The 13,381-nt window shown below is 38.7% G+C and overlaps 1 protein-coding gene across 30 annotated transcripts in view; it reads right to left on the reverse strand.

The window, feature by feature from the left end:
• Positions 1-13,381, reverse strand: part of RIMS1 (regulating synaptic membrane exocytosis 1) — a 489,535-nt gene that overhangs the window by 115,682 nt on the left and 360,472 nt on the right. For 14 of the 30 annotated variants that reach the window (XM_075598053.1, XM_075598029.1, XM_075598023.1 and 11 more), the window contains 2 exons: positions 11,134-11,163; positions 3,467-3,579 (listed from right to left, as the gene is read on the reverse strand). The exons of 10 other annotated variants lie outside the window; for them this stretch is intronic. In XM_075598053.1, coding sequence (XP_075454168.1) covers positions 3,467-3,579; positions 11,134-11,163 — 143 coding nt within the window. The remainder of the gene's footprint in view (positions 1-3,466; positions 3,580-11,133; positions 11,164-13,381) is intronic. 6 more of the 30 variants (XM_075598038.1, XM_075598036.1, XM_075598035.1 and 3 more) reach the window with 1 other exon arrangement.

Here is a 13,381-nt window from a genome sequence, read left to right on the forward strand (position 1 = left end):
TGCAAATCTGACTATGCATGACAATTAGTATGTGTACACTGACTGAGCCATAGTTTGTTTCGAGACAAAAAGGGACAATTTTGTATGGTTCACGGCCTCATACAATAGGGTCAGACAGCTCTAGCCATACACAAGACATACTGTATAGGGTATATGATGTGGGATTATCTTTTCATACACTAGGTCACTTAATTAAAAGTATACAATATTTAGACACTTTAAATAGAAAATGGGCTTCCCAGAATTTGATCGGGAATGCTTTTGTTACTGATCACTCTTAAATTTACATTGTAAGTTTATCCATTAAATTATTGTGAAATCAAGATAACCTAGAACAACTATACACTTTTTAAAACTAGACAATTTCAGGTAAAGAATGAGGGATTGCCATTTTTCTAGATTATTAATAATATCTGGATTTTAGCCGTGCAAATGGAAGAAATACTAAATTATGAAAAAAATGATTATGCAATGCTCCCAATAATGAAGATAAATCTCTTAACGCTAACCCAAAAATCAAAATTCTGTCACAAAAGACATTAATGACTAGATACAGTATCTGCAAAACTATACAAAATACAGGTCCTCCCCCCCCCCCCCCCCCGTTTCATTGCCTTAAAGGAAAGCAAGGTACTACAGTTAGGCTTAGCTCTTGCAATTTTATAATCCTACAGTGAAATATTGCCAGGCACTGAGAGATACATGGTACAGTATATGAACCCTATTTATAGTCTCTGCATTAAGTGAACCTAGAGATTTTAGAGAATTAATATATTAAGTGAAATTGTAATGCACATTGATTTAAAGCTTGGCGAATTTCTGTTCCCAAAAATAATTACACTAAAAGGGCAATTTCTCCTTGTTTGCGACCATGGCCGAAGGTTTCGGACATTAATGTCCATAACCATCCACTAAAACATCAAATCTTACTCTTTCCCAAAACATTAATCTTAACACTATAAACTGCAGGAATACTTCTTGCCTCTGGTTTCTGAAAGACAAATTTATATCGCCTGAATTTCTCTGCACATCTGACTTCGACTCTAACCCTCTCTGCATCTATTTCTTTATTACTTATCTTCTCTACCACATAGTGTAGTAACTGGAGACACTAAAAATATATGTGTCAGCTCTATTTAAGACTACAATTACGATGCCTTCTTTAAAGGAGCATTCTCTTCTCCCAAATCTAAGGGGTAATAAACGTGAGTCTCCCAACTATAAAACTGGGACAAAAAGTACTGTAAAAGAATCAGACTTATCAAAAGAAATGTCCCATTGAAAGCAAAATAGTTTTTCTCTCTTTGATAAATCTTGTGCTTTGCTTACCCCAGTTTTGTAGCTAGAAGAGTTTGATACATAACTACCCTTCAAGTGTCTTATATCTTTACTATGTCTATTAAATATACAGTACTTATTAGGCAGTTAATTCACAGTCATGTCACATTTATTAATTGCTGCATTAATAACAGTCCATAACTTAATACTCCACCGAATATGTGCTTTTATGTGTTATTGATTCATTTGTAATCAAGCATAACAGTAATGTATCTTCAGTTCTTAGCTTTGTGACATCTAGTCTGCAATTCTTGCTATTTCCTAATCTGTTCTTAAGTGGTTCTCATTGAATTTTTTTTTTTTTTTTTTTTTAAAGAAACACACAACTATTCTACTGCATCTGGATGCTCACCCACATATTCTAGATATCTTTTTTTGTTTTAGTACATTATAGCCCCTATTTAGTATTGTGCACTAATAGGTGTCTTATGGAGCAGCAATGCTTCATAAATAGCAGCCAATATGGCTTGAGTCATGTATATACTTATTATGTCTCGATATGCTTCAGAGTTACCTGCAGGCAAACCAAGAGACCAGTTGCTGTCGTCTTTCACTTTGTATATACAGTATGTGCTCATTTGGGTTTCGTTATGCCAAAAGTCACACAACTTTACTTTCTCTCATCGCAGCTGTACCCATATTTATCGCTCAACTGGAAGTGAGGAAGAGGAAGCAATAGGTCTTTTGCTTTACTAACCAGCAGCAACATCAAACATAGCAGTGCTTCTGAAATTCTGACCCACAGGGACAGCAAGAGGTTTTAATATAGGTTCATCAAAAAATGACCCTGCTCACCTAAAAGCAAATACTACATTCTCACTCAAACATTGTCCAATTACTTTTACACTAAGCTAATACAGTACTGTATCTAACCTAATCCCCATATACAGTACTCATACAATTTTACCATGCCAAAATTGACATCTATTTAGGATTTTTCACCTCTCCCACTGGCACTTGATACTATTCCTTTCTTCTCAAATATCTCCCATCTTCTCTAGTCACCAGGCTTCTATATAGCCTTGAGTATTTCCCCTAAAAAAAATCTTAGATTAACGACTGAAAAAGTTATAGATGCATTAATGCAGAAGGTCTGAATAAACTACCAATATGCACTGGCCAAAGCACACCACCTGTGACAAATAATCTGGCTAGAGGTAAAGTTAGGGACGTGCAGGAGGAGTTAAGGGAATGTGAGAAAGTTGCAAGTGGCAATGAAGATAAATTTTTCAGAGGCGTCTTCAATCTGTAAAGGAGAGATATTCAAACGCTATAAGCTGTGGCTAATGAAATGGTGTGAAGAGGAGGAACTTGGCGTTCACAGTTGTTGCACTTTAAGACAGATGACCTGCATCCATTTTGGAGGCATGGTTTTTACTGATCAGTTAAGATGCTTCATTAGCAGGTATTTAAACCAATTGAGATTGTAGAGAAAATGAGAGAAGACAGGTGGAAATCAACTCACTTCACTACATGCCTTGTCGGCTTCACTTCACTACATGCCTTGTCTGCTTCACTTCACTACATGCCTTGTCTGCTTCACTTCACTACATGCGTTGTCTGCTTCACTTCACTACATGCCTTGTCTGCTTCACTTCACTACATGCCTTGTCTGCTTCACTTCACTACATGCCTTGTCTGCTTCACTTCACTACATGCCTTGTCTGCTTCACTTCACTACATGCCTTGTCTGCTTCACTTCACTACATGCCTTGTCTGCTTCACTTCAGCCATAACCTACTCTTGCACCACTAAGGGAAACATGACCACAGCCCAAGAGAGTCTCAGTTTAACTTCTTAAACGGTTTATGGATATTTGTGTAAAAGCACTATTTAAATCAGGGGTGGGCAACTCCAGTCCACAAAGGCCAACAACAGGTCAAAGACTGAGCCACTGATTGAGTCGCCTGTGCTGAAGCTGGGATATCCTGAAAACCTGATCTGTTGGTGGCCCTTGAGGACAGGAGTTGCCCACCCCTGATTTAACCGATGCATCTCTGGCCACATCTCTGGCCACAGACTAATCAGAGAAGACTGAATAACATGCACTGTGGGCCCCACAGATTATTTTGCTGAATTTCAGCTTTCTGTTTGTCGTAAAATGTCATTTCAGGCTCTATAATCTTACCTTGGAATATTGCTCTCGCTCATGTTCTTGACTTGAGCTAGACCCGGCTGTCTGTTTATACCGCTGAACTTTAATTTTCATCTGTCTTGTTCGCTCTTCCACTACTAAACTTGCTGTAAAAATATATGGAAAAAAACATATTTCAAAAGAGGAAAATATTTTGAAAAATAAAATATAGTTCATACTAATGATTTATACTGTACCAGAAAGTTTTTTTTAGGTATTACATATGTACCACTGTTATTTCTCTACTCTACTCGTGCTACATGGATGTTCTTCCAAGCAATCCTTATGGAAGTTCCATTACCTACAGTATGCAGTTTCTCACACACAAAACCTCTGTGTAATACAGTAGGTACAGCTGATCTTACAGGAGCCAAAAACATGGAGTTTACCTGCTAAATAGGTACAGTTGGGGACTATGTTATATTAATGGCTAAACTTTTTTTTATTTATTTTTTTATTTTATTTGGCCCTATCACATTTAGTATTTGAATGTTTTCTTATGTACATTAATAAAATTACAATTTTACACAATCTGCATTACAATAAATGTGTAATGCTTTCTGTGTTGCAGGATATTTAAATTCATTTACCTTTTAAATGCTTTACTCTCAATTTGAATAGGGGTTCACAGAAGATTATAGAAAGCTATTTTACATTGATTTTGATATTACATCTATATCAATTTTGTAGGCCCTTTATGTTGAAATAAAACTCCAGTAGTGAAGGATTCACTTTTTTTGTACCCTATTCCTAAAGTTATGCAACCGCTTTCCTCCAGTGCAAAATATTTTTTTTTGCATAAATCTATTATTCAAAAAGCTTACATATTCCTTTTGTTTTAAGCCCCTGTAACCCCTTTTCAAAGGCATTGAATGCAATAGACACAAATATTTGAATCAAAAGTGATTAAACATGAAATCTGCGACCAACTCCGTCAAAAAAAAACTTGAACACAGATTTATTTTGAAACTGATGTTAGTCCAGTTTGAATATTTACAATTAAGAAACATTGTTATATGAAATCTCCATACTCGAATGCCACAGCCCTGATAATAGTAATCTTTCTTTCATTCATTCAGAAGTTACCACGGGTGAGGAATTGATAGTCATGACTAAAAAAAAAAAAAATATTGAAGTAACCCATCTCATTGGGTATGGTTAATAATGGGTGACGTTTTATATGGGTAATGGGTGTATCTTTTTTTAACCATTTCATTCCCCGTAAGTCTGTGACATTACTGAATGGAGGAGTTAATCCTTTAGTATAAAATCCCTAGAACATCCCTTTCAGAAGGTTCCAGTTTAGTTCTAGTTTAGGTTCTTGTTATATTGTGCTAAAAATAAGCAACAGAGAAGCCCAATGCTACATCCAATATGACAAAAATACACAGTAAAATACTTATATATTCTCTCGAAAAAGACCCAGTTTATGTTTAAGTATCTTTTATTTTCCTGAACTCGGGTTTAAGTATGTTTGGTCTATTAAAATATGGTAGATACCATCAGGAGACTCACAGGAAATAAACCAGCATTGTAGAGACTGTCTGGTATATGAGAGAATACAATGAGTTGCAGAAGCTCAACTGTAACAGTGAAACCTACTGTATCTGTGACAAAGTTAACTGACCAAGAGTGTCAACAACCAGCTGCAGAGTTATATAGAATTACTGGCCAATGTGACATACTTTTGGATTCTATCTAGAAGTGAACGACTGAAGTATCACTTAGTTATACTTGGAGATATGTAAGATGTAACTACTGTATGAACAGCTCACACAAAGAATGTTTAGGAAGTAACTTAAGCCACTTTCTTGGGATATTCTTCAAACAAGCAAACATGTGTGAACAACAACTATAGACATCAGATGTATGCTGTCAAGCATTTGAATATTTCTGTGGCTGTTTAAATAAATATCAGTCGATATTGTGTATAAAAAAAAAAAGTTCCTGACACCTGTTCATTGCAAGGCATTAACATTGCCTGGCCCATGGCCAAAGTAAAAAACAATAGGTAGCGCTAATATAAAGAATGATACATAAATAAAGGGCAGCCTGGACACAACTCTGACCCCTGGTCAGATAGTAGCAATGGAACTAGGAATATATCACTGGCGCTCACAACAAATATAATTAAAATAAAATAAATTTATACAACCAGATGTTGTAATGGCAGATCCAAATGATGATCTCCGCAGGACGTGGTCAGATATGAAATATAAAGAAACAAAAACACATAGCGTAATACTGTAAACACTCAAAGACAAACTAACTGACAATGACTAACAATGTTGCTGGATCACACAGATGATTGATTAAAAAACATTTAATATATCATAAAAGAAAGATGACATAGATGAAAGTCCCAATAGTATCCTGCTTGTGGCTGAAGTACCCGCTTACCAGAAGATAGATGGCAAATAGCAGTGGATATTCAGAGAGTATCCCCTCTCATAGAACGCTGGTACATTTCTACCCCTGAGGAAGGAGGCAGAGGCTTCCGAAATGCGTTGGGTATCCCTCGTATCACTGCTTACTCCACCTGCTGTTCTGTTTCCCGCAAACCGTGCCGTGCTGTTTCTCCTTTTGGAGCATCTTTGAATTTGCCGCCATTAGCCCCCCACGCTATCGCGAGGAGCTGGTGAATCTGCGGCCAAGACTCTCCTGATGCCTGGCGCTTCTGCGCATGTCCAAACCACGGAGGACGGAGGCAAGGCACACAGGCTGCTCCACCTGCCCCTGTGACAGCGTGGATAGACGTTCTCCAAGCGGAACCGATTCTACACGGCTACACGTGGCAGACACCAGAGAGAAGTGCAGGAGCTGTACCAGCGTTCTATGAGAGGGGATACTCTCTGAATATCCACTGCTATTTGCCATCTATCTTCTGGTAAGCGGGTACTTCAGCCACAAGCAGGATACTATTGGGACTTTCATCATTGTTATCTATGTCATCTTTCTTTTATGATATATTAAATGTTTTTTAATCAGTCATCTGTGTGATCCAGCAACATTGTTAGTCATTGTCAGTTAGTTTGTCTTTGAGTGTTTACAGTATTACACTACGTGTTTTTGTTTCTTTATATTTCATATCTGACCACGTCCTGCGGAGATCATCATTTGGATCTGCCATTACACCATCTGGTTGTATAAATTTATTTTATTTTAATTATATTTGTTGTGAGCGCCAGTGATATATTCCTAGTTCCATGGCCCATGGCCAAAGCCAAAGTAACGCCCCTGAGAAGATATACAGTATGATATTGAAGAAGGAAGCCAAGTTTATTGTAGTCTGAGTGTACTGTAGTACTTGCAGCTGGATAGGGCGTACATTTATATGAATAGATATATTATCAATTGTGAAAAAATACTAGCATCACACTGTGAATCTATGTACTTATGAATACCACATAGTTAAACACTAAATCTCTCATTTGGGCACTAAATGCATGCAAAAATAGGTGCTATATACATTCATTCAGTCTTTGATTTACAACCTAAACTGGTTGTAAACCTTAAATACTGTATGTTCATATGCCCCTATTTAACAACAACTGGAAGGGGTTTTTTGGAGGAGAGGGTTTATTAAGGAGATGGGCAGATTTAAGTAAGGAAGGCCTGGACTCTACTGACATTTTAAAATGTGACACTTTGCTAAAAATACAGAAAACGTGTTGATTAGACAATCTTAAGTTAAAGAACAAAACATGAATTAAAGAGAACTGTAAAATATAAATTATCTGGTGGATCAAAATAATACTAAATCTGAATCAATGTTATGGAATGTATTACCATCCCACCTATCAATGGGCCCCATTTTAATGTGAGAAAGGGTATTTAAACACATTGGCACTATCAATCAAGCAGATTGCATTCATACTATTTAGGTTTCCACTTAATAATATTCTGGGTTTTTTTTTTAACTAAAAAATATATATTTTGATGTTTGATATACTTGGCAAGTTGAAGATAAAAACACTCAACTCACGTGTAGCAGATTAACTGCTGCATGAGAAATAGAGAAACATTTTAGCATGATATATAGACCTCTGCATGTAACCACTGTCAAAACATTATTGTTGTATGGTGCCCTTTAACTAATTCTGATATTCAGAACATTCCACCCCATAATTAGTTTTTCTCTAATCACTGACTTTCTACACACTTGGTAACTAATTCTAAACTGATTTGTTATTGGTTAAGATGTGTGAATGTCTTGAAAGTTGCATCTTCACCATTTTTCCTTACAGTACAGTACATTTCACATTTTTTAGAAATGTTCTCAAGATTAACCAAGTTTTACATATCTGTACTACTTTTTGCTCCCTCTGTATTTTCAGCTGTTCCATATCTTTTCAGCCGTTGTCTATCAGAAGAGGATTTTATGCCAAAGACACAATAACTAGTACACTCTAATAAGTTTCTTTGTATGTGCATGAACAAATCCTAATTTAGTATCTCCATTTTCCAAAATGTTGTATGATTATGACACTTGATCAAGCCTAAGGAACTTATGTAACACACATGGATGTTTTGAATGTCTTGTGAATTAAATCCATAAACCAATAACTGTCCACTTAATAATAGATTACGAGACGTTTTTTTTAAAGTCTAAGAGAACGTAGACATGGAGCGATTTGCTGTTGTCTCTGTAGATATAGTACTAGCTCAAGGAAAATTTTCGGAAAGTTAGTTGTATACGAGAGTATGTCATACACACATTTAAAAATATACTGGATTTTCATCTTTTAGAGATGATACTTCCAAAAACAAAAGGAGGTGGTACATTGAAGCAAATTGGTTTGGAAGTTAAAGCCCAATTTCTCTGTATAGAAGGTAGCATTTTTATGGTGAAATTGCAGTTTATTTTGTATCTGGATTGTATATTTTCATCTATCATATCTTTATTGAGATTGCATTGTACAGATGTAGCAAGACTTTCTGTCTCCGGAGAAACGGCTGAAAAAGCAAAGATCCGCTGGTCTGCAGGCCGTATCTGCCGCATTTGCGCTGCAGGGGTCCATAGTTCTGTATTGGTCCCCCATAGCATTAATCCTCTCTCGCCGGGGCCACCGCGGTCGCGCGACACCAGCTTTCCCCAGAGGCGGAGACAGTTACCCTTGCTACATCTGTATCCTGTTGATTGAATTTCCAGTCAAAAAGGTAGGCGCTTCCTCCCAGCAGCAATTATAAGTCAAGAAATATGAAATCTAAAAAAAGTGGAAGGTGCAATAGGGAAAAGATGGCAAAAACCAAACAGGAACAAAGTACAATCGATTGAATGTACAGTATTGTTTCTTCCAAAGTATAAATATTGCCAGACATGGAGTCTTTAATCCTTACTGTCAATTCAAGCTACAACCATGTATATGCAAGAAAGAGATTAATGTTAATGTCTGCTGTATCATTAACTAGTCAAACATACAGTATAACTTTTTCTACTAAAGCAGCCAAAAATGTGCCGCTTGTCCTTCTCACAATGAAGTGTTTGAGTTTAGTGAATACAAGTTACTGTCTAAGTGATACTACGTATAACAGGGACATCAGTGAAACATGACAGATGGCAAATTCTACCCTACTGTACTTAACTACTGTACCTGTACTGCCTCAAAATTAATATGAAACACTTGGATGGGAAAGGCATGAAGCACAGTACTGTATAAATAAAGTACAATGGTGGTTAATGTAAAGGTTATGTCCATGTAAATAATGAATACCTAGGGATATTTTGTGAAGGAGACTACAACATAATATCAGAGGCAATGTTAAACAGTGTTAACATTTACTGTATAACTGGGTATTTCCTTATTTCCATTTAAAGGGCCACATAGTAAAGGAGAAGAGTTTGTTTTGTTTCTAAACAGAAAATAGCAATGTAATTGGCTTTAGAAAGATTCGATTTCTCCTAAATTACAAGTTTCAACTATTTATTTATTGAGAAAAAACAAGTCTGTTTCTATTATTTGTGGCTGTTTAATACTAAATGTACCGTATCTGGTAATTATTGTTATAGTTAAAAAATAAAGATTTGAAAAATACTTATACTTGTTTGATTTGTTCAAAAATGGACTCAAACACCAACATTTAACATATTTCACATGCCATTAGTTCACGTTGGTCCAGAGGGACTGTCTCTTCACCTTTTAGATATTAAACTATACGTACTGTCTGTGACCTACTGAGATATTCTAGAAAGCAGTTAAATGGTTACACAATGTAAAAAACTACTTGATGTATTGATTGAGAGATGAGTAATGATACACTCACACACACATATATATATATCTTACTGTATATTTCTGAAAGCATTGTATGTATGTATGTTTCCCTGGTGTGTTCCCTGTCCCTAGCGGCAATCTCATTGGTCCCTTGGCCCGCCCGCCCCCACACACCTCTCATTGGCCTCACACACTCACACCACTGCTTCAGGCCCCCTTGGCCCGCCCCCGCACACCTCTCATTGGCCTCACACACTCACACCACTGCTTCAGGCCCCCTTGCAGTTCACCTTCCCCCCTCCCGGTGGCCGTCACTCTCCCCCGTCACCCGGACCGCAGCTCACCTCCCCCCCCCCCGGACAGGCCCCCCACCTTCCCCCCTCCCGGTGGCCGTCACTCTCCCCCGTCACACGGACAGACCCTGCACCTTCCCTGCTGCACGTTTCCCGGCGGCTCGCGCTCACAGGTGCAGAGAGGGGGCGCGGGCGCAGCGCTCCCCGAACGGGAGGGAGAACAGAGAAGGGCCAGGCGCGCGACAATCGGAGGAGCGCGGGAGAGAGGAGCGGTGCTGTGAGTCCTGGCAGAGGTGAGGGGGCTTTGTGTGTGCGTGGGGAGAGGGGGGGACAGTGTGTGCGGGACACCGTGTGTGTGTGGGGGGGAGGGACAGTGTGTGTGTGGGGGAGGAGGGGACAGTGTGTGTGTGGGGGAGGGGGGACAGTGTGTGTGTGGGGGAGGGGGGGACAGTGTGTGTGTGGGGGGGGGGACAGTGTGTGTGAGGGGGGACAGTGTGTGGGGGAGGGGGGACAGTGTGTATGTGTGTGTGAGGGGGGGAACAGTGTGTGTGTGTGGGGGGGGACAGTGTGTGGGGGGGAGGGGGGGACAGTGTGTGTGGGACACCGTGTGTGTGTGTGGGGGGAGGGACAGTGTGTGTGTGGGGGAGGGGGGGACAGTGTGTGTGTGGGGAGGGGGGACAGTGTGTGTGGGGGAGGGGGGGACAGTGTGTGTGGGGGAGGGGGGGACAGTGTGTGTGTGGGGGATGGGGGACAGTGTGTGTGGGGGAGGGGGGGACAGTGTGTGTGGGGGAGGGGGGGACAGTGTGTGTGTGTGTGTGTGTGTGTGTGTGTGTGTGTGTGTGTGTGTGTGTGTGTGTGTGTGTGTGTGTGTGTGAGGGGGGGGGGCAGTGTGTGGGGGAGGGGGGGGGGACAGTGTGTGGGGGGGGGGAGGGACAGTTTGACTCCCGGGTCTCTCAGCTAGTATATATATATATACACCCACATGTCATTTCCCAGAATCCCTTGCTGCAGTGGGAGTGCTGTGTGCTGGGCGATAATGGTGAAAGACAGGGTTGCAGACCTGTCTAAGACATGCAAATGAACACACAGAAATATTTACAGTTGCTATGTATGTATGTATGTATGTATGTATGTATGTATGTGTCATATTTACCTTTGGAAAAAGAACTATAATTTTCTGGTTCTTCAATGGTTTCATGCACAGAATGATGAAAAACAAAAAGAGAGAAATCAGCAGAGCATAAGTCAGACAAATACACATTACAAAAGGCAATGAGAAATACTATACAGTATACTTGAAGAAGAAAAATTCATGCCAAAAATCAACATGGAAATAAAAAAAAATGATATTTGACTTGAGAAGAAGGTAATTTAAAAGAACAAGACAATTTAAAACACCAAGACTGGGGCGGATTTATTGATGTTTTACTGTACTCCAGTTTTGAATGGATAGGGGAAAAAATCTAGATGGTACTTATATGTAATACTTGGTGCTACAGTCTGATGTAGCATATAACTTTTCCCTAAGAGTATTCACATTCTTCTTGGAGATTATAATCAGTTTGCTTTCTGTGCAAGAGATATAGATAGACTGGTATGATTTGTAAAATAAAATCTTTAATTTGAGGCTAAAATGCTATAGAACTTTAATAAATTTCCCCAGTTCTTTTAAAGTAATACAATTAAAACAGATAATACGAAGATGAAACCAGTAACACATATTTAACAATTGACATGCTTAGGTGATTCAGTATTGTAAACTGTACCCTTCTAGCATAAAGATAACGCGACCAAGCAATGATTTAAGTCTACATTTATTTTAGAAAGTACATTATTCTGTTTCATTTTACTGTAAAAGTTAAATGCTAAAAACACATTTACCTAAAATTATATGCTTAATCCCATCTATGTATTTACAGTACACATTTTAGGCATTTAACAGTACCCATGTAATAGGTTATTATGGTTTATTTAGTTAAATTACCGTGCCATTCTTTCCAGTTATAATTTAGTTCTAGAAACCCTGCCACTTCTTTGTTTAACTTAGATATCCATATATATTCTGAAACTGGTATATTGTACATATGAATTCCGTATCAAGTAACTTTATTTCTAAAAACATCTATAACGCAGGTACAGTACACTTTCAGTATTAAATACATTAACCTTTAAAGTGCTGTTATGATGTACCTTGTCCAGCAAGGGGCCTGGCATGCCAGAAGCCCTATTAACATACTTGGTATGTCATGGCATTAATGCTGGTTTTCTAGTGGATCATTAGGCAAACTGCTCCAATGGAGCGATCAGCCCAATCGAAATGGAAGTGGAGCCCTCTTCACTTTGGTTTAAATCAGCTGGGGGGCGGGGGCAGTCATGTGATCGCTTCTGGATCATCTACATGACTGCAAGTACAGGAGAGCCTGGGCCACTCTGACCCCGCCAGAGATCAAGGAAGCGAAAAAAATGTAAAAGCCCATTAACTTCTACAGACAAATGAAAATCTGTTCTAAAAGCTGTTCTAAATAATGTCATCTTTTCTCTTTTAGGATTTATGCCATGTAAATAAACAAGAAGAAAACAAGTATGAAATTTAAGCCAAGTATTTCCTTAGCAAGTTTTCAATTACACCGGGTTGGATAATTCTGATATGTATGTTCTGCTAGCACTTTCAGATCACGTGACTGCACCTCTGGAGCGATCATGTGATCACGGAGTCACTGATGACACAAGGACGTGGAGTCATCTTCACCTCTTCTGCCAGCCAGATCGACATAGATAGAGAATGAGCAAATAGCATTTGATGTAGGTACTACGTCATAGGGCACCTGGATTGCCAGGCCCCATGATGTAATAGCTACTGTACGTAAATTAACCTCCACAATGGTACAGTGCCCAAATGTATGATGGTTCAGAGGATATGCACTCTTATGGACAGACACATAGGCCCATATTTCCAAAGCGGTACTATGCCAGGAGATACCTTATGACTCGCTCACTATGGTATTACAGTGCTTGGTAAATATGGTCTATAATTTAAAAAAAAATTGTTACAGGAAAATAAAAGTAGTCTACAGTATTTATAAGTAAATGCCATTCTTCTAAGAGCTTGCAAATAAATCAATATTTTTGAGTTTGCCCTGGATATTTCATTTTTGACCATATTGCTGGCTGTGCTCGGTTTTCACCCTTTACTTCCTATTTATAAGTAAAGAACATCCTCACCTTCTTCTTTCATTAGCTCTTTATACATGTGTTAATTGTACAGCTTGAGATCTGTCTATGTACCATCTGTTAAATAATTGACTTCTGTTCTTGAAGCTGCTTATCACTAGCCTTATTTATCCCTAAAGACTTTCTTAACAGATATGGACTGCAGATTTTTTTTTCTTGTAATATTCAGC

The sequence above is a fragment of the Ascaphus truei genome, chromosome 4 (assembly GCF_040206685.1).
Source record: "Ascaphus truei isolate aAscTru1 chromosome 4, aAscTru1.hap1, whole genome shotgun sequence".
Lineage (NCBI taxonomy): Eukaryota > Metazoa > Chordata > Amphibia > Anura > Ascaphidae > Ascaphus > Ascaphus truei.